Source organism: Cotesia typhae, unplaced genomic scaffold (genome assembly GCF_013202065.1).
Source record: "Cotesia typhae breed Kobodo isofemale line unplaced genomic scaffold, CoteBio_Ctyphae contig_23, whole genome shotgun sequence".
Lineage (NCBI taxonomy): Eukaryota > Metazoa > Arthropoda > Insecta > Hymenoptera > Braconidae > Cotesia > Cotesia typhae.
Window position 1 is genome coordinate 2627541 of NW_027423729.1, and position 20271 is coordinate 2647811.

Here is a 20271-nt window from a genome sequence, read left to right on the forward strand (position 1 = left end):
AACTTGTGAATAATGGATACAGTGGAGTCGCGGAGTCTGGGGTGTACAAAGTTATAAAATAGTTAAGGCTCATTCTCTGAGACAACCAATTGATCAATTTGCTGTACGTTAATCACAATGAAAGCAAGGAAGCTAGACGAGGCCGTAGCTGATACCAAGAGAGCAGTATAGAAGCTGCGTCTGCATCAACATCAACGTCTACATTAACGTCTGTATTATGGAAGCTAGATAAAGATAAAGTGAAGAAAGATAAACGATTACGAATTGTGAGCTGTGAGTCCTGAGTTGTGCAACCTGGAATCTATGGATCCATGGATTATAAAGATTAATTAACTAGTGCAAGCTCGCTCTCGGGGGAATTCCAATGAGTAAATTGAATCTTTACTTTAAATAAAGTAAGCCCCACAATTATCGGGAGTCTATCCGGGAACAAGTTATTCAAAATTCCAAGGATTCTTCTTCTTCTTCTTCTTCTTCTTCTTCTTCGTCTTCTTTTTTTATTTTTTCTTCATTAGCCTCCTGCCCTCATTCAAGAGTTTGAGGATGTTTATTTTCATGAATATCTCTCCGGATATTTTTATTGACCCCGTTTATAAATACCTCTAATGATAAAGAGATCCTTTGATTTTATTATATATTACCCTTCGCAACCTTAGGTATTATCAACCGTGAACTTAATCGGTGGAAAGTATTGAAATCGGTGGATAATGATATCAAGGTGAGCATCGGACTAAGTTCGAAGGAATCTTGAGTATAAGGTGACCTATTTGCACGTGCATGATAAAGTTTGAAACAGAACAGTAGTGCATCATAGTGTGAATTGTGAACCGTAAACTAGGAACTGTGAACTGTGAACTTATCTAGCTAATTACAGAGAGAAGTAGACACACAGAGTAGATATGGGATAATCACAGACACAAACTGGCTCCTAACGAGCAACTACTTTGTAAAGCCTCTGATCTCTTTTTACTTACCCCGAATAGACACTCAGCGTCTATTATATATTATATACCTGTTATTACTCCGGTTACAACTTTGCGCTAATAATCTTGGTTACGAATTTCAAGGGATGGGAGCTAATTATCTAATTGCTTTATTGTATACCAATTACCTGTCTGAGGAGCAAATGGGAGTTTGAGAATGTTCGAGCGTGACAATAATTTTGGTTTTTTGGGCGGAAATTTTTTTAAGTGATTTTGCTTCAAAGAATTTTGTGTCAAAATAGAAATTTGTTTTTAAAAATGTTTTGAAACAATTTTTGCATAAAAAAAAAAAAACAATAAATAAAAAACTTGATACCCACAGCAAGTCATTTTTTTATGGACAAAATAATGGACAAAAAAGTAAAATTGATTTAAAACAAACTATTCATTGTTCAACTACAAAAATAAAATGATTAGCCTTAAAAATATTTTTCATCAATTAAATCTCATTTGTTTATCCAGAAATTTAAATTTCCGTGAATGCAAGCACCCATAGTGAATGAAAAGTTAATATTTTCATGATTGGATTTTCACGGACCATCGTTACCGCTATTCACAATAAACGTCAGTTGGTTATTTCATAAATCACCGGGATTTTCCACTGTTATGAACTCGTTTATTTTAAAACCCACAATAAATTCTATCAATTTTTTACTTAATTACTAATTGTAGTAACACGCTAATTATTCGAGTGTATATTAATTTATATTAATTAAACGCTACATTTGTAAATTTATTCATGTTTACATACATACATTTCTCCCAATTTTATTTTATTTGGACTAATTATAATAATATTGCTGAATTAGTAAGGAAAATAAAATCGCTGATGAAATAACTTTTAAACTTTTTCAACGACGTCACTGTTATTACTGCCCGCTGCGGCTGTGACTCACATTTGCTTGACTTCTCGGTAAAGATAAGTACCGTAAAAATATAATAAACATTTTATGTACATTTGGATTTCTAGACACACGGAAAAAAAAATTACTTGATTCCAAAAAAAAATATTAAGTTTGAATTATATTAAATATTGCATCGTAAAAATTCGGATATTTACTATTTTTAAAAATAAATTAAAAAAAAAATACCAATTGATTTAACGTTGGAAAATATTTATTTGCTTAAAATAATCTCAAAGAGTCAATAAATTTGATTTAATGCTCGATAAATCTAAATCCCTTGCATGTAAAATTTATAGAACAACATCAAACAATTTTAACATAAACTTGTGTTGATATTTACAAAAATTTTGATGTACAATATACATATATGTATTTGCACGTATGCAAGTGCATAAATGTTTGATTGGGAAAGCCTTTGGTTCAATAGATCTAGGAGTTTGTGCAGCAAATTAATTGCATCCTAGTGTTTAGTAATTACAGATGAGGTAATTGAGTCTCTAAAGGTTGATGCCCAGCGAAAGCAATCATACTCTCAAATAACTGTCATTTTAATTAAAATTCATTCTATTTCCATCGTTGAGACCTGCTCGTGACGGGATGCAAGAGTTATTTTATAAAATGACCGAGTTGTATGAGGGAGGGTAAAAAATTTTAATTTTAATCCAATGTAATTAGAGTCGGGAGTGAGTTGTGAGTTGTGGTCGTAAGATAGGAAACCCATTGGAGATTTGTGATAATTAATTCTGAGAAATGTCATGCAGTTGAATTACATCTGGTGGCCGAGACTGAGGACGAGGACTAGGACAAGGATGAAGATGAGAACGATGACAACGACTTGGCGAGTTGGCTTTGATATATATTACACTCATTACAGCTCCAGTAGACGCGAATATATTCTCAGAGACAGATGGAGACGTACATGCGCTTACTGGTTAATTAATATAGTCTATCCAGTTTCAATATCCAGCTCATCACATCGACATTCCATCCCTCACTAATACCTTCGCCTCTGCCTGGACTTGGCATTACGTTTCAAAGCATGTCACTTTTAGTTCCAGGTGACATATTAATTTACTCTACTGTGACTGTTTCCATCACTATTTTTAACGTCACATCACTTCGCATCACATCATTCCAAATTTGGCGCTTTCCCTTTAAGCTAAATTAAACAAAAATAAACTATGGAGTCGGTTCAATTTAGCAATCGTGTGGAAAAATTTTATACTATAGCTTGGTATGTCTGTAGAGCATTCCACGTCAAATAGAATGCCTTAAAGAATTTTTATTTTTGATTTTTTCAATTTGTCAACATTTTAAAGTACCCATTTTATGAATTTAAAAAAAAAAAATATTATTCTAAGTGTTATAACAAATCTTTTGAGTTTTGAACGTTAAAATTAAAAAATCTGATTATTATAATCAGATGATTTTGTATAAATAATTTTATAAAATATTTTAAAATTTCTAAGAACAATTTTTTTACCAAATATATTTTTTTTAGGCTACGAAATTTCAAAATTAGGCCATCGATTGCTCACTCTATATTAAAAGTAAGCTAAGCAAACAACAGTTAACGCATTAAATTCACCCACGAATGCTAAACATACAATACAGTTTTTTTACCCAATTAAAACTGTAGAAAAATTCTTCCTTTCATTGTCGATTAAGAACGACAAAACTTGGTTGTCAAAAAAAAAAAAAGTACAGGACTAGATAACAATTAAAGACAGAAAAGTTATAAAAAGCATCGGCGGTAAAATCGAGATGAAGTTGCGTGTGGAATTGTAAAAGTTAGTAACACTTGACGAGTCCAATGGGGATCGACAAGGTAAGACGGCGGGAAAAAAAAGTTTTTAAAAAATGTAAAAAACATGTTATCAAGAGTTAGGGGTCTTGGAAGTGAATTGAAAGCCGAATTCACTGTGGCGGTTCTACTCACTCAGCTATAAATTACTTTTCGATTCAGCTGCACCGGCCCAGTTTTCAATCTCGGAAACCTTTTTCCTTCGAGACTACTGACTCTCTACTGAGGAAAAGTTTCCAAGCATAACCGATCCAAAACTCTTAATGCTAATGCCCGTGGTGTGGGACTAGACGGGGTTAAGAAAATAAGTACCGGAGAACAGAGAAGGATGAGTTTAGTTTGAGAATAATGACGGGGGTTACTTCTTCTTATTCGGCGTAGAAATATACCGGTGAAGGATAAGTAAGACTCGGAAAATAATAAAACTATGTCTTTTCTCTTTTCGATAGTCATGCCGCGAGATTTAACGTTCCATCGATTTAAAAAGTTTAAATCCACCGGATGTTCACGAATTTGATCCGTCTCTCTACTTTGCCTGGTCCGGAAACCTAAAAGCAAAAAATAAAAAAAATAATCAATTGGAAAAGAAAAGAGAATTAAGATCAATTGAACTTTGGTGTATTTTTTGATTTTTATTTTCATTTTAATTTAGCTTAATTCCCTCTCGTCCTTCCTTGATCGAAAACCCGTTCTATCTGAAAAAACAAATGTGCTGCAAGGAGGCAAACGCCTGGGAGCCGTATAAGTACGCGCGAACCGACACTATTTGCATTTTAGTACTCGCACGTACTTGGTTTGCCGAGGGTCTATTCCTCAGTTCTATTTCTCTGCACAGCAAACCAGTTCGGTTAAATTTTTGCACCCCTTTCCATGCACCTCTTTATCCTCCTTTCATCTCTCTCTCTCTCTCTCTCTTCTATCCTGCTACCATACTCTAGCCAAGACTTTTTATACCCTGTCCTCATAAAAGTAAGTAGTTGACTAGTATTTTATACGTATTGCTAAATTGGATTGCGAGTTTATTGCCAATATTCGTTTACTCAACGGCATGCCTTGATTTTGTATACGGGAAAACCCTTCTTTGGCTTTAAACTTTTTCGAAATAACGTTCCACGAATTTCGACGCGGGAACTAAATTACCATACTGTACGTAAATTATTTCAATCAATTATTCATATTCATAGAGAATTTATTGTTATTATTATTATTTTTTTTTTATGAATTTCTGTCAATTACTTAAAAGTCAATAACTTTATTTATGGAAATTTTTTATGATTCACTGTGCAGATATATCGGATAAAAATTTAATACCACTGAGAGGTACAGTGTATTTATTTATGCGAACGTCATTCAAATGGTTTTGACGACACACTGATAGTTGACTTTAACGGCGTGGGCAATGAAAAATTGTTTGGTTTGCTTTTACTGTTTATTCTTGAATCTGGAGCTGAAAATTAAAATCAGAAGATAATTTTTTGTCAAAAAATGTTCATTTTTATCGAAAAAGAATTTTTTTTTTCTTCAATTACAAAAATGAAGATAAAAATAATTTATTAATAATAGAGATTTAATAATTAAGTTCTATTGTTAAGTTGGGTACTTAGTAATAGCTCGTGTACGTAATTGATGGCCAGAAGATGTTAACTCGGTCACTAAAACTTCAATGGATAGTATATTAATATAAGCTTGGAAACTAAGTTATTCAAATATTAATTATTTAAATATAACTTTCAAATTATTTCATGCATTTAAATTAGAGCATTTTAATGATTAATTATTAACAATGATAATGATAAACTTTTTATGGCTGAATATTTTATTATTTTCAGTTAATTTAAATTATAATTTATGGGAATAACTAATTGAAATATATTTTTCTTTTTAGAGAGGGGTTAAATAAAAAGTTATTGATTTAATAAACTAAATAACTCTAAAATATAAAAGAGGATTGGAGGGGTAGTGTAAAAGTATTTATAGTTAAAAATAAAAACTGAATTGACCTCGTATTAATGGAACTTTTTTTTCACGTCCGTTCGTCCAAGGTTATATTTTTTAGCACGATAAAAACTGTCAGTAATTAATAATCTCAAATCTTTTTATATTCCCATCCATCCTTAAAATCCCTTTACTATCAAAACTCGTATACAAAACTCTTATCATTGCATCGGGTGAAAAAAATAGTAAAAAAAATTCTTGAACAATAAAGTCAATTCAACCGTCGATAAAGAGGATTATTTTGTAACTTTCGAGCGTGAAATTTTTTTTTCAATTTGATTTTTAGGTTAAATCATTGGTTCAAATTTTTTTTTTTTTTTTATCAATATTCGTTAACAATTTTTAAGAAAAAAAAATGATAAAAAATATTATAGATCCAAAATTTCTAAAGTCAATTAAAATACAGTTAATTAAAAAATTTTGTAACAACAAACAGTAGATTAGCTCACTTTCAGGTACTCTGTAAATAAATTTCATAAATGTAAAACTAAAAAAAAGTCATATTTTGCCTCATGTGTTTGTATCAATGATGAAAAGATTTTAATTAAATTTTTTAAAACAAGCATCCTTTAAATTTTTTTCTCTCAACACTTTCATGTGCGACACCAAAGACTGACGTGTTGAGCTTGAGCTCATATTTCGAGTCAGCAAAGCTCTGTTTTTCTGAGGCGAAATTTTTATAACGTCCATCAGGCAATGTACGCACAATTTCGTGCTCTACTTTTTCTGTGGGAAAACTAAAACAAAATGACTATTCTCATTTTCTTTGTATTTATATTTTTCATCCCTCTGGACATTCCTCACACAGCAGAGCAAAGCAGAACACAACACAAGCACAAGCTCAATATGCATATGTATTTTTATTTTTCTGTATAGCATAAAAGAGACATATTAGTTTTTATTCCCAGCATTCAAATCGAACAATTTGCCTAAAGTACCACGAAGTTCCATCTTGTAAGAGCTTTTTTGGAATACATTTTTTTATTTTTAACTTAACTTTCTCTCATTTTCTCTCACTCTCTTCCGTTGGCGATTATGCTCTTGTATCCATGCATAACGATGAAAAAGAAAACGAGTCGAAAAAAAGTAATAATGAATGAGAAAAGTACCCGACTAAACAATGAGAAAAAAAGGGTATTAAAGAATAAAAGGTAGTATGCCCGGTAAATTTTCTACTCGTAGCTATAGTTGCTTTACCGATTGCTACGTACGCTCAGGGCATTATTTTATCGGGAAGATGATTTGATCATAGTCCGAAAATTTAGTTACCAATTACAGCTCAATGGTTACACTAAATGAACCCAATCGATTTGCTTTAATACGAAAATGGTTATTCGACTGGAATTCTTAGCCCCGGGCTGTCAGCGGATCATACAGTTATAATATCGCCTTTATGGTTGCTTATGCATTACATTTCATTGTTTTCAACCAAATATCGGAGAATTCATTTACGTTTAAGTTCATTTTTCCGCGATTCCTTCTCTCCGATAATTTAATCATTATTTTGTGTTACGTTAAAAAGAAAAGTCATAATTAAAATAATGACTAGTTTTTTTTTATGCTTTAAAATGTAATGTAAAAAATTGGAACTTCAAAATATTGCAATTTTAGTAAACTACTAAAATAATTTCAGGGGATACGTTAAAAAATTTAAAATAATTTTAAAGAGTTTCATTGTCTTGAAACAAGGCAAAAAATTATTGAATCAAGTAAAATTTAATTAAGTTTGACAATCTTGTTTTAAAAAAAAAAAATATTGGCAGTGAATAAATATTTTTTTTTTAAGTATGGAATTGATCAATAAATTATAAAAATTTTTCTGTATGATTCATTCATTTTTGAGGGTTAAAAGAAATGAATAAATTAAAAAATTTTGTAGCAACAGAAAAATGCTTTAAGTTTTACAGCTTGCAATATTGTAATACTCTATGAGAAATGATTAAAAAAATTTAATATATTTCTGGGTCAAATAAAAGTTTTATTAATATTTGAAATTGAAACGTTATGTTTGTGCTGTTATGTAAAACATTTTTTTCTATAACGTTTATCTTTTCTATATAATATTGAAGACCGTCATAATTTTTCGTTGTTCGTAGACCAGATAAGAAAATAACTAGAGTTCATGTCCCTTATTTAGATGCTCAGTCTGAGACCTCAATGCATTTAAGATTACAAAACCGGAACAAACAAATAAATGGAGTTTAAACATTAGAAAAAAATATCCAGAGAGTTCAAAGGTATTTCTTAAATACATTGCGGCACTCGAACTCAGACTGGGAAATTTTTATCATTATACTCTCATTACTGTCCAAATATTAGGCATAGAAGATAATATAGTATGAGTCAAAAGAAATAATAATTTTATGATAATAAACAAAATTTCTTAAACAATCTTTTACAATAAATTTAGTTAGATAATGTCTTGAGAATAATAAATAATTTAAGGTAAAAATAATAAATAAGAATTTCAAATTGAACAATTAGTAAATGTTAAAAACTAAAAGCAAATAAATTAAAAGTTACAAATTAATTATTAAAAGGAATTGACTAATTGTTTATTAAAATTTTTATCGATCACAAAAAAAGAAATCATCCGATTATTGATAAAATCGTTCGAAGAAATTGTTTAAATATTAAATTAATTTAAGAAATGTCAATATTCAAAAATTTTCATATGTTAAACAACAAGTAACATTAAGATTTCCGTGTGCATTTGTGTGTGTATAGATGCGCCTATACATTAACATAAGTGTACCAGTAAGAGTATCGTTGTACAATGTGTAGGAGGTAAAAGCATACAAGTATAATAAGATAACTTGTGATCTATACTTGTACATCAAAATACGGGGAAACCGCCACCGCAGCATTTTCTGACACATCCGAAGAGAGGGTATTCAATTCTCCCTCCAATTGACAACGGAGGGCCCGTAAAAATCTCGGACCCGGGAAGCTGCTGGGTGTTCGCTCTCTTCGTGTTTTGACCTATCTAGTGTTAACATCATCAATAGATTACGACTAATTCTGTTTTTTTTATACAACCAATTGTAAAATAAAGTAAAGTTGTGAAGTGAATTAAATTAACGAAAAGAAAAAAAACAAGATTCACCAATTGTACCAGGTAAAATTTAAAATGATTAATTTGTAAATTTTAACAATTTGAAACCGCATTGTATGAAAGAAAATATTAGATTTCACCTTTTTGTATTATTTGTAATGAATTTATAATTTAACCAATTTTTAGTTAAATAATATACTTATTAAATTTACCTAACGAACTATTTATTCAATCAAACCTATCATTCTCAATAAATTAAAACTCGGAAGTTCCCGGTCTATTAGTCTAACACGCTAGGACCAAATACTGTTAATCACTTCAAATGTAAAATTAATTAATTATCATAAATTAAATAATTTTTACATAACAGTGCAATCGCTTGATAAAATTCAATAAAAATACCAAAGAATCTTTATCAAATTCCGGGTAATGCTTTATAGAATTATATTGAATTTCATCGTTCGGTAAAATTATAATAACATCGCTAAGAATGTTTGTATAACAAAATAAGATGTTTTCCTGGCAACCAATAGCATATAATTTAAAATATAAGGGATATAATTTAATTATAAAAATATAAAAGTAAAATAAGAATAGTAAAATGTTTTGACCTGCTGGGAAGAGCTTTGAGGAAGATGAAAGATAAGAATCCGTGAAAATTAAAAATAAAAAATGTTATTTGTTAGTGGTTAAAGTGAGAATAATACAGTAACTGTCAGAAAAATAAATTTCCTTTTGGAAAATACGTGTCACAAAGACTAAAAGAGTGGAGGAGCATACCAAAAGAAAGCGAGTACCTTTCAATTTAGGATAAAGACCGAGTTTGTGCAGCGCCCGGAAAATAAGTGCACCACGAATAAGTAGCAGTGGTAGAAGCAGAAGCTAAAGCTAAAGCAAAAGCAATACCGCTACCTACTATGACTACTATTATATATGCCAGTGGTAGTAATATAGGAAGAATGAGATATAAGATGAAGACGAACAACTCAGAGAGTTTTATTCTTCAAGAATATATGTATACAATACTTCGAGCCGGTTTACCTTCAGCAACATACACCCGTTTGCTTTAAAAAACCTTTTTGAATATTATAATTAGACATTATCCATCGGATCAGTAATACCATTTTTCATCCCCACAATCACGTTATTATGCAATTCTATTATAAAATAGTTATCCTGTAAAAAGTTATTATTGTTATCAGAAATTAACATTTCTTACTTACTCTTTCTTTTTTTTATTTTATCGAATTTTAATATTGACTTAACCGTATTTTCATTTAAAATAAAATCTGTTAAATTATACAAACAGATTTTTTTACATAACATTTTTACACTTATTATAAAATCACTTGGATCTTTTTAAATTTAGACTATTACTGGGTCCACCAAACCGTGACTTATATTCATGGAATATATACATGCGCTGTATATATATTTCAAGTGAATTTCCAATTCTCTGTTACATTTTTTCTGGATTTTTTTTTCTTTTTATAACAGAAAATGGATCCAATTTGCGAAGGCTGTGCTCCCTTAAGAAAACACATTAGTTTCTTTGTCGACCTTTATGTATTATAGATTACATGTTTATATTTATACGTATTTTTTATTTTGTTTGTCTTCTCATTTCAAGACTCAAAAGAAGATATTACTGTCTAGTCTCGATGATATTGTCTTTGTAAAAAAATTAAAAATCGTGGAAGAAATTTTACTTTAAGAGTAAATTTTACTTTAAAATTTAATAAATGCTAATAATTTATTACTAATTTAGTAGAGAATAAATAAAAATTATAAAGGAGATAGTTTTAAAGCGATAACTGAAAAGCCGTTTTTTTTTTTTTTTTTTAAATTGAAAAAGATAAATTATGTTATTATATGATATGATGAAATTTTTGTCCAGGTGTCCTGGATGCGTCAACGTGACATGCACATAATTAGCGCAGGAATATCGACGTACACATCTGACCTAAGATTTCAAGTGATTCATCCGGACAAGTCTGAGAATTGGACACTGCAGATAAAGTCGCCGCAGGAACGAGACTCGGGCGTCTACGAATGCCAAGTCAGCACAGAACCAAAGATGTCCCTCAACTATACCCTCAACGTGGTCGGTGAGTACGCTTTGAATTATTCAATCCGGCTGCTGTCGGAACGAGGATCGGGTAGTCAGTAGTCTAGTAAATGGAAAAATGGAGGACCAATGGAGATCCAGACCTAGCAAGAAAACTTCAATGTCCTCTCATAAATCCGTCCCGTTGATAGACTCGCTTTTTTACTCTTTTTTTCAAAGAGTCTTTGTTTTACAATATTCCTTCCGGGTCTACATGTGATTTATTTCGAAAATATGATAATCTGCTTATGGTGGTTGTTTATTCGATAAATCTCAAGCTATTAAAATGATAAAATATTCCACTAAAATTTCAATCAAATATTGATAAAATTTTTGGTGAAAAACGCTCTTATATTCCTCTGAAGTTTCATGTTTATTTTATTTAAATTTTTTTTTTGACGTAAATTTATGTTTTTATCAAATATTGTGATTTTGATCAAATATTTATCCACCGTTTAGATTATTATAGAAAGTACACCAATGTCATGATTTATGCTGTGTCAATATGTACAAGCCAATGCAGTTCAAAAGATATTTTGTTTAGTACACAGCATACTTATTAACCGCTGATAAATATTTGTCGACGATGGTTCTAAATTTACAATAAATCAATACTCGTCACACATAAAAATATTTGTTCATTGCTCTTTAACATTTAATCCTGTTTTATGAATAATCATTCTAAACAGATGTATGGTATATATTTAGATCTCTACAAAATTCATTTTTTTTTCAAATTGCTAACCTGGTAAAAAAAAAAAAAAAATTAATTTACGATAAAAAACCTTAAACCAAAAACAACATTTTCAAAAATATTTATTCACATGTTCATTCATCTATTTAGTAATTCAAAATTGCAACCAGTTGAATAAATACAAATATCAATAAACAAAATGTAAAAAAAAAGAAAAATCAGTTTGTTTATCCAGAGTTGAATTTTTGAGAAATAGCCGTAAATAATTAAGAGGGCGAAAATTTATAAAAATTTACTCCGACAAAAAAATAAACAATTCATGATGGTAAAAATATGAAACACTCACGAAAGATGAATATATCGCGAGAATAATAAAATATTAAATTGTTAATAAATGACAATAGCGTATGAAATACGTTCTATTTGAAATATTAACACATTAACCTGCGGTTCGGAGAAAACGGCGTGGAAGAAACGTAAATAAAAAATTTTTATTTGATACGCATAGAGCCGAGCATTGAAAGTCTCCAAGATTCTCTGCATCTACAAAAGGATTTTTGGATATTCCCTGGAGCTTTGTCTTGACTCGTGAACAACGATTTATCCTGGGACTTTGTTCGCTCCTTAAACCCCGCCCTTCAACATCTTTCACACCTTCATTTTTTATTTTATTTCTCATTCTTTTCAGTGTATCATTTACTGAAATAAAACCACTACTATCACTTCTACCCTCTAAAGTAACGGCGACACCAGCACTGTTACTATTATTATCATCATTATTATTACTATCACTATCACTGGGACTCTTATTCAACGAACAAGACACAGATGGCTTCACGGCATATAAATGTGTACCTTTCTTGTCGACAAGTCTCAAAAACTAGACACTTGACCGCGCTTTTTATTCTCCGACTCGGGTATTGTATTCCTCAACCTCCTCATCCTTCTATCCAGCAGTAAAGTGTTAAGCGTCTATCTCATTATCTAACGTCCTAAGCTCGATGATCCTTCCATTAGATTTTTATTTTATATATTTTATATATTTTATACATTATGTCCTGGAATAAGTGAGCGAGCTAAGAGTAAACTACCGAGCGAGTCGGTGAGTAAGTAAGGAGTAAATGTATAAAAAAGAAAACAGTAGAGAGGAAAGGAATGATAGTGTTACAGGAATTCTGATAATAGACGACTTCCATTAAGGTTCTCACGTGTCTTGAATCTGATGCACTCGATGTCTGAAATCCAAACAGTGTAATGCTATTTTTCAACTGAACAAAAATCTATACTTTTATTTCGGTCTGGTGTACTCATGAATTAACTTTCTGTAATAAAAAATATACTTTTGAGTGGAAACGTGTGCAAAAAAAAATTATTTACAACAGTAGTTATCGCACCATGTATAGTTTGTGCTATTGACCTGCTTTTTAAAATTTTTTTTAGACTGTTACAACTTTTTGTACACCGATAAACTATTTACTTAAGTATTTTATTAATTTTCTTTACATTTTTATATTATTTGTTAGTTTATATTTTTTTTATACCGCTTGTGCAAAAAATACCATTTTTAATTGTATATCCCTTGAAAAAAAAAAAAAAATTAAAAAATTTTATTACTGCAAATATTGACCATCATAAAAAATTTACAATTCCCAAAGATAAAAAAATAGCTAAAAAAAATCAAATGGAAACTATCAGTGTAAAAAATTATTTATTCAGGTTCACTTAAATTCAATCATTTTATATTCACCGATTTTTTATTTATACACGGTAAAAGCTCTTGTAAAACGTTTCAGATGCATGAAACATTACTCTCAAGTATTTATTTTCGTTTATTGTTAAAGCTATCCGAATTTTTGACCGGAAGCTCTTATTGTTGATAATTAAACTAAAATATTTTATGCGTAAATGTAAAGTGACTAATTATTAATTTAATCTATCCATCCATGATATCTATGTACTATAATAACACAATAAAACGAATATGTTTTTAATGTTACCTTTTTAATGGAGTTATTAATCAAGCTTCCAGTATCCAAATGAACACTAGCATATTTAATTAGCTCGTTCCTCATTGCTCGTCCAGAGAGAATAAAATATATATTAATACATAATAAATATTACAGAATGGAGTCGCGATGAATTATCAAACAAATAAAGCACAGCTCAGAGTGTGTTATCATTAAACTATAGTTTGAATCGCATATATAGATCCATCAGTTAAAATTTTAATGTTATTATGACGTCATTATTTAATGAATTATCTGAAATTTCCTCGAGTTAAAAAATTTTGACTAAAATAAAATAAATTTTGAGTAATTTTTTATTACTTTAAATTTTATCTGTTTGAAAACATTTTTAAAACAAATGATTTCAATAGATTAAGATGTTTATCACTAGTTGGCATAAAAGTCTATAAACACGGTCCTTATATATCACATATGCTCACGACATATAGTATACCGTTGTTAGTTACCATTTTTAAATAGCGGAAGCTATGTAAGCAGACTATAAATTACTGAGCATTATTACGGTCAAAAAAAAAAAAAAAAAAAAAAATTAGAGTTACTCTCAAGTCACACCTACTGAAGTTTTACTTCAAAATCTCGTTCTACAATTTGATTTATTGGATAAATATTTAAATAATTTCCAGTAATGACTTTTTGAAGTTTTAGAAATTTTTTTCATAAATTTTTGAGGAGAAATTAAAAAAGCACGTCTCAAAATGTTCGTTCAATTTTCGGTAAAAAATGAATAATATTTTGGATTTTTCATAATGTTAGAGAAAAATTCTGATTCGCAGCTTTCAAAGATGTAAAACAAGAAGATAATCCGCATTAAATCATATATTTTATGACATTATCAATCGTCACTTATCCGAAAGAACGCGGATGCAAACGATAAATGTTTGAGTAACTTTATACTTGAGGTAACGCATAAGAATAAGTAGTATGAATTTCCCTAGGCGTTATAATGCACAAGTCCTTGAACGACAATCATACTTAACCAACCAGCCAACCAGCAGTCAGCCAACAACCAGCGAGCCAGAAGCAATAGTATAAGTAGTAAAGTCAGTGTACGTGAAGACAGTGAAGGACTTTGTTTTCGCAATCTCTTCTGGTGTCGTCGTGCATTCAGTGAGCACTTAGACGGTGACTTGAGTGTTACAACTTTTGCTCACTGTAAAGCAGGAAAAAGGAAAGTTACTGTAAGACCTGGCTCTTAAATTTCGGAATTCGTATATTCAAGTTCCGGCTGATGTTTGTCCTGGGATAACCTCCCCCTCTCCCTTGTTTTTTTCTCTTATTGTGTTTTCTTACGATACGGACTACGTTGCTCTCGATTGCAACACAAGTTCAACCCACTTGGGCATTACTTTCCGAGGAAATGGCGTGGATTTCGTTGACATAAATATTTTAAGTTTTTTTATTTTAATAAAAGAGTACACTTGAAATGATTGTCGTAATAAAACCAATCAAATATACGAGTAAATTTTCACGATAAAAACTTTTTTCATTTTCACCGGAAATCGAATTTATGTTGCAGAAATTTTTTTTAAATTTAAAACAACCAATCAATTCAAGATTGAATATATTTTTAAATAATAATAATTTTTTCTTTTTTTTTTCTCAATTATTTCAATGGGAAAATAAAATAAAAAATATAAAGTAAAAAAAAATGGAATTATTTTTAATTCAAGAGACTTATTTTCTCAGTTAAAGAATTTTTTTTATCAACGAAAAATAATTCCTTTTCCAATCAAGTGACAATAGTTATCGACTGAAGATACTAATTTCTTAAACCAAGAATTTAAGACAAGAAACTTCAAAAGTAAAATAACTGGCTGTTATACTTATTCCAAAAATTTTAACCGTATACTCTTAGATTCCCTAAATGTTTTTAGTTCAAATTCAACTTTATCCTTTGAGAGTCGAGATAGTTTTATAAATCTATGGCATTCCTTAAAAATTTTAACCGTTCAGCCACAAAAAAATCATGGTATAAAATGTCATTCATTAAGAAAATAAACAAAAGAACTTACAATGAAGGTAATTATAATGAACTGAGTGGCATAGCAGAGATAGTTTTAGTAGAAAAAGGAATGAAAGTAAGAATGTTAGACCATGGTACTCAAAAGTGCTGATATAACGACACAGCTCCTCAAAGATTCAACGACGATTAACGAGGCAAGAAAGAGGGCACTTTACTCGACCGCGAGTCTCTCGATTACAACGTTTGAGATCTAATACTCTGGATTGATGCCAAGAATATGAGATATATACCGGGTGATGTTCCTTATTTATGTTATTTTCCACCTCTTCACATTATCTTCTTTTATTTCTTCCTTCTTCTTCTTCTTGTCTTCTTTTATTTTATCATCCTCATCTAATTTTGTTTTAAAAGAGCTCCATATAAGACAATTGTACATCCATTGGTTAGTCAGTCTACAATTTCATTGATGAAATTTAAATTGTATCACTATCTTCATCTTATTCTCTTTCCCCTTCCACTTTCCACTTGTCCTTACTTTTATTCTCGGTCTATATGTATTTCCATTTCCTTTTTGCTTATGACTTGCCGTCGTAAAAAAACATTGCCGAGCCTTTTTCCCTCAAACCAGTTATTTCCACAACAGTGACTCTGTTTCAGATTCTACCGAGTGATACCGACAAAATAATAAGTATAAACGTTATTTTTTTAAGTTTTTCTTTTTTTTTTTTCGGTTCTAAAGTCGCTTTTTAAAGAAATATAATTAAATAAACGGAAAGACGCGGTGAAAATAAAACAAATATATAGATTCATATATTTATGTATATACCTATTCAATAATTTAATGCAATCATGATAAAGATGCCGACATTCAATCAGTCGTAAGCGCGATATCACTCCGCCAAATATACAAGAAAGATAATATTAATAAAAGATAATAATAATAATAATAATAATAATAATAATAATAATAATAATAATAATAATAATAATAATTTTAACGATAAAAATTCAAGGTAGAAATAAAAATATTCTACAAAGGCGTATCTTTATCGTCGACTACTTTTATTATTGTGATTATTATTGTTATTATTATTATATGACGAATTCGTTCGATCACGGAAATTATCTTGGACTAAAGCGAACGATCGGAATAAATTTCAACGCAAACTCAGCTAAATTTATGCTGGAAAATAAGAGTATAGCTGAGAAAACATTTGAAGATGAAAAAAAAATATTAAGGGATTTATTTTTCTTTTACCACTAAAACCTCAGCTTTTATGGGTTCTTTGATGACTTTAATATTTTTCTATAAATTGAGCTCAATTCATATTATTTATATTTTTGTGACTATTCAAAAATTGATAGAAATTTATAAAAAATAGATTTAGGAAAAAAAATTTAATATTTAATGACTACCTTCTCTGAAAAATTCAAATATTTTTGGCAAAACTGTTCCTTTGAGTTATCGGTAGTCTATTTTTGTTGAAAAAAAAATTCGTACAAGACATGTCTGTTGACACCCTTTATCCATAATAATACAACTTTAACGGAGATCTCAGATTATAATGAAGACGAATCAACTATCGACATGAAGGTCCCCTATCTATTACCAGCAAGTCTCACACTCGAAATTTGAGGAGCTGTGTACACACACGTAAGGAAAAGAAGCGAGTGAGAGAGAGAGAAAGAGAGAGAGAGCAAACGAAGTACATTGAAAAGGTTCAAGAAGATTGGTTGGCTGAACACACGACGAAGACATCCGAGAAGCAGCTACGGTGGCTCAAAGGAAATCGTCTTGTTCGTTTTCAACCTCATTCTCATCCTCATCCTCATCCTCATTGCTGGCACTTTCATCATATTTCTCCTCCCGAGCATTCTCACTTTATTCACTACAACGATCGATTCATCTTGATTCTAAGTTTCAGCTTTGACGCGACGATTCCTCCGCTCTCCCAAGAGAGATCAAATGGTGCTGGCACAAAACTAAATTAAGTATCGTAAATGTCGCATCATACTGGTACGAGTCTTGGATACCGGGAGAATTAAAATAAGCTTTATACCTCGAAAATGAAGAAAAAAAAAGTTGAATCAATTTTGCCTACTTTTATGCTTATTAAACCCGAAACGGTTGGTTAACGCTAAATAGCTTATCGAGAATAGTTGGAATCACTCCAAATATTTTATCTTTATTTATTATTCTGTTTCTTTAACATAATACCTCTGTATTTTATTATATTCAGTGAATAAGTAGTGGTGACAATATATGGCTTAGAAAAATTTTTTCGTATCATTACTCTCTCTCTTTTTTTTTTTTTTTTTTTTTTTTTTTTTTGGTAATTTTGAAAATAAAACTCGGAATATAGGATTTACGACTGCAAGTAATTTATTACAGACATTGAAATATTTTTACCAACAATTTATATCATTAGTTAATAGAAAAAAATTTAATGTGAGACTTTTCAAATGTCACAGGAAATGTAATTTATTTTTTATTTTTATTTTCATAATGTAAAAACACCAATTTTTAGAACTATGAAGGTAGATCTTATGATTTCATTCGTTTTACTATATTAAAATTTAATATGGTTAAATTTTTTTTTTTCCCCCATTTTAATAACATTAAATTTTATCTGAAGTCTTGAATTTTATTATTAAATAAATTTTTAATACAAAAATAAAATTTTTTTAAATTTATGATTGTATTAATTATTTTTAAAATATTTTTTATCACTATCTATAAAAAAACTAATTTTTTAATCTGTGTATAAAAGTTACAAAAAAGTTTGACGCGTTATCAGTATTATAACAGACACATGTCGAATTTTTAGTTAACGGTGAAAAAAAGTAAAGACAACGATCGAACAATATTATGTGTACAGATTTGCCCAAGAGATAAATCTGTCAAATCGAATCACTCACAAATTTAATACTTGTTTTTTTTTTTCTTTTATCTGTACGGTGGTTTAAAGGCATATTTGTGTTTTATTCTCGCGAGTAAACGTTTTTTGTATTATTTTATTTCACATTTTACATATTTTTATTTATGGTAATGAAAAACCCACACATAAAAGTTATAAGTATACACCAGGTAACCCCATAGCCCCAGTGTAGTACCTAGTTAAGTAAATAATTGTATAAGTTTGTTCAATCTAAAAGTTAACTTTATACACCAAGATGAATTAGTTTGCATTTAATTTATGTGCAAGATGGCTTTAAAATCTTTCGGTAGAATTGAACGTCAGTGTGAGCGTAAGCTATGTATATTACATCATCTTATTATACTTCAAACATTGCAAAAAAAAATTATAAAATTGCTCTACAAACTCTATACATATTTATCATCACTCGATTTCTTTAGAAAAAATTTTTTACTCTACTATCTTTGATAATATATATATAAAAGATTACACATAGCCAAAAATTAATTTCTTAAAATTTATAAAAAAGAATCCTTTCGATTTAAAATAGTTTATTTTCAGTATAAAAATTTTTTTTTATTTTTAAGTAGATCAAAGATCACGTTCGAGTTGGTAGTTCTTTGAAAAAAAATTCCTAGCATTTACGGGACTGGATTCCAAAGACGATGAACACACACATACCCAGTTATACAGATGCACATGCACTCTATAAATACAAAGAGATAAAAGTAGTAGGTAAAAGAAAATAAAGATACCTTAAGGGATGGATAGTACGTGTCGAATCATCCGCTTCCGACTTCATTTGTACGAGCACAAGTAATCCATAAAGACTACAACAAATACGTCGACAACTACCTTTACCTTTACTCTCTTTTTGTCCTCTTGCTTGTCTTCCAATCCCTGCAAAATAAAATAAAAACTAAATAAAAAGATTATTGGACGCGAGTAATAGATATTGCATTACTCGAGTTCAAGAAATTAATTACTAACACAGTGACGGGAAGTTGTTTGGCGAGTAATTCGACCATTTATGAGTTATAACTTACAAGACTCAAGATACGAATTATTACTTAGTTATTAGTTATTATTACTAATAACTAATTAGTTGTTATTCTGCATAGAGAGTGAACGTGTGTTGCATTAGTCGGTCGCATTTAGATGAATATAATAGAGCTGGTCGTGGTATTAAGCATGCGAAAGCTAATAGTAACTTGGAGGTAACCCAATGCTCGTGTTAATCGACTCATTAGGGTGAATTAGTTGAAAACAGGTTTGTGAAACTCTGCCGTTAACATTGACTCCTCAGGGCTTCTCGGAATATTTCTCCGTACCTAGCAATGGAACCTAGGAGCGAGCTTACACTCGTCACTGATACACTTACACACTGTTAGACTTGTAGACTGCTAGACTGGCTAACGTATTCGTATGCTCATACTCTGCTCGTACTACTTGCCGCAGTACTTTGCTCTACTCTCTGATCTCTACTCTGGATCTCTATTAAGGTCTATGACAGTGTACGCGTTAGATTCTGATTAACGTGAATTAACTCTTCAACGTGCCTCGATAAACTTTCTTGTCAATGAGTTTAAAATTCATTGTCTTGTTATCATTAATGTTAAGCTTATAATTATGATGACATTTATGATTATTCATTACTTAATATTTACATATCATAGGAATAATTACTCATAAAAAAATTTTTATATCATACCAGGCTAAATTAGAAAAAATTTTTTTTTAACAATTAAATTTGTACCAATTTCATAAAAAAATAATATCTCATTCCACCTACAATTTTAAATTCATTCAAACAATGACGC

General features: G+C 30.0%; 1 protein-coding gene across 3 annotated transcripts in view; it reads left to right on the forward strand.

The window, feature by feature from the left end:
- Positions 1-20271, forward strand: part of Dpr1 (defective proboscis extension response 1) — a 155343-nt gene that overhangs the window by 96970 nt on the left and 38102 nt on the right. For all 3 annotated transcript variants that reach the window (XR_012478762.1, XM_074238965.1, XM_074238963.1), the window contains one exon: positions 10640-10850. Coding sequence is in view for 2 of the 3 variants with exons in the window: in XM_074238965.1 (XP_074095066.1) it covers positions 10640-10850 (211 nt within the window). In the remaining variant the exon portion in view is untranslated. The remainder of the gene's footprint in view (positions 1-10639; positions 10851-20271) is intronic.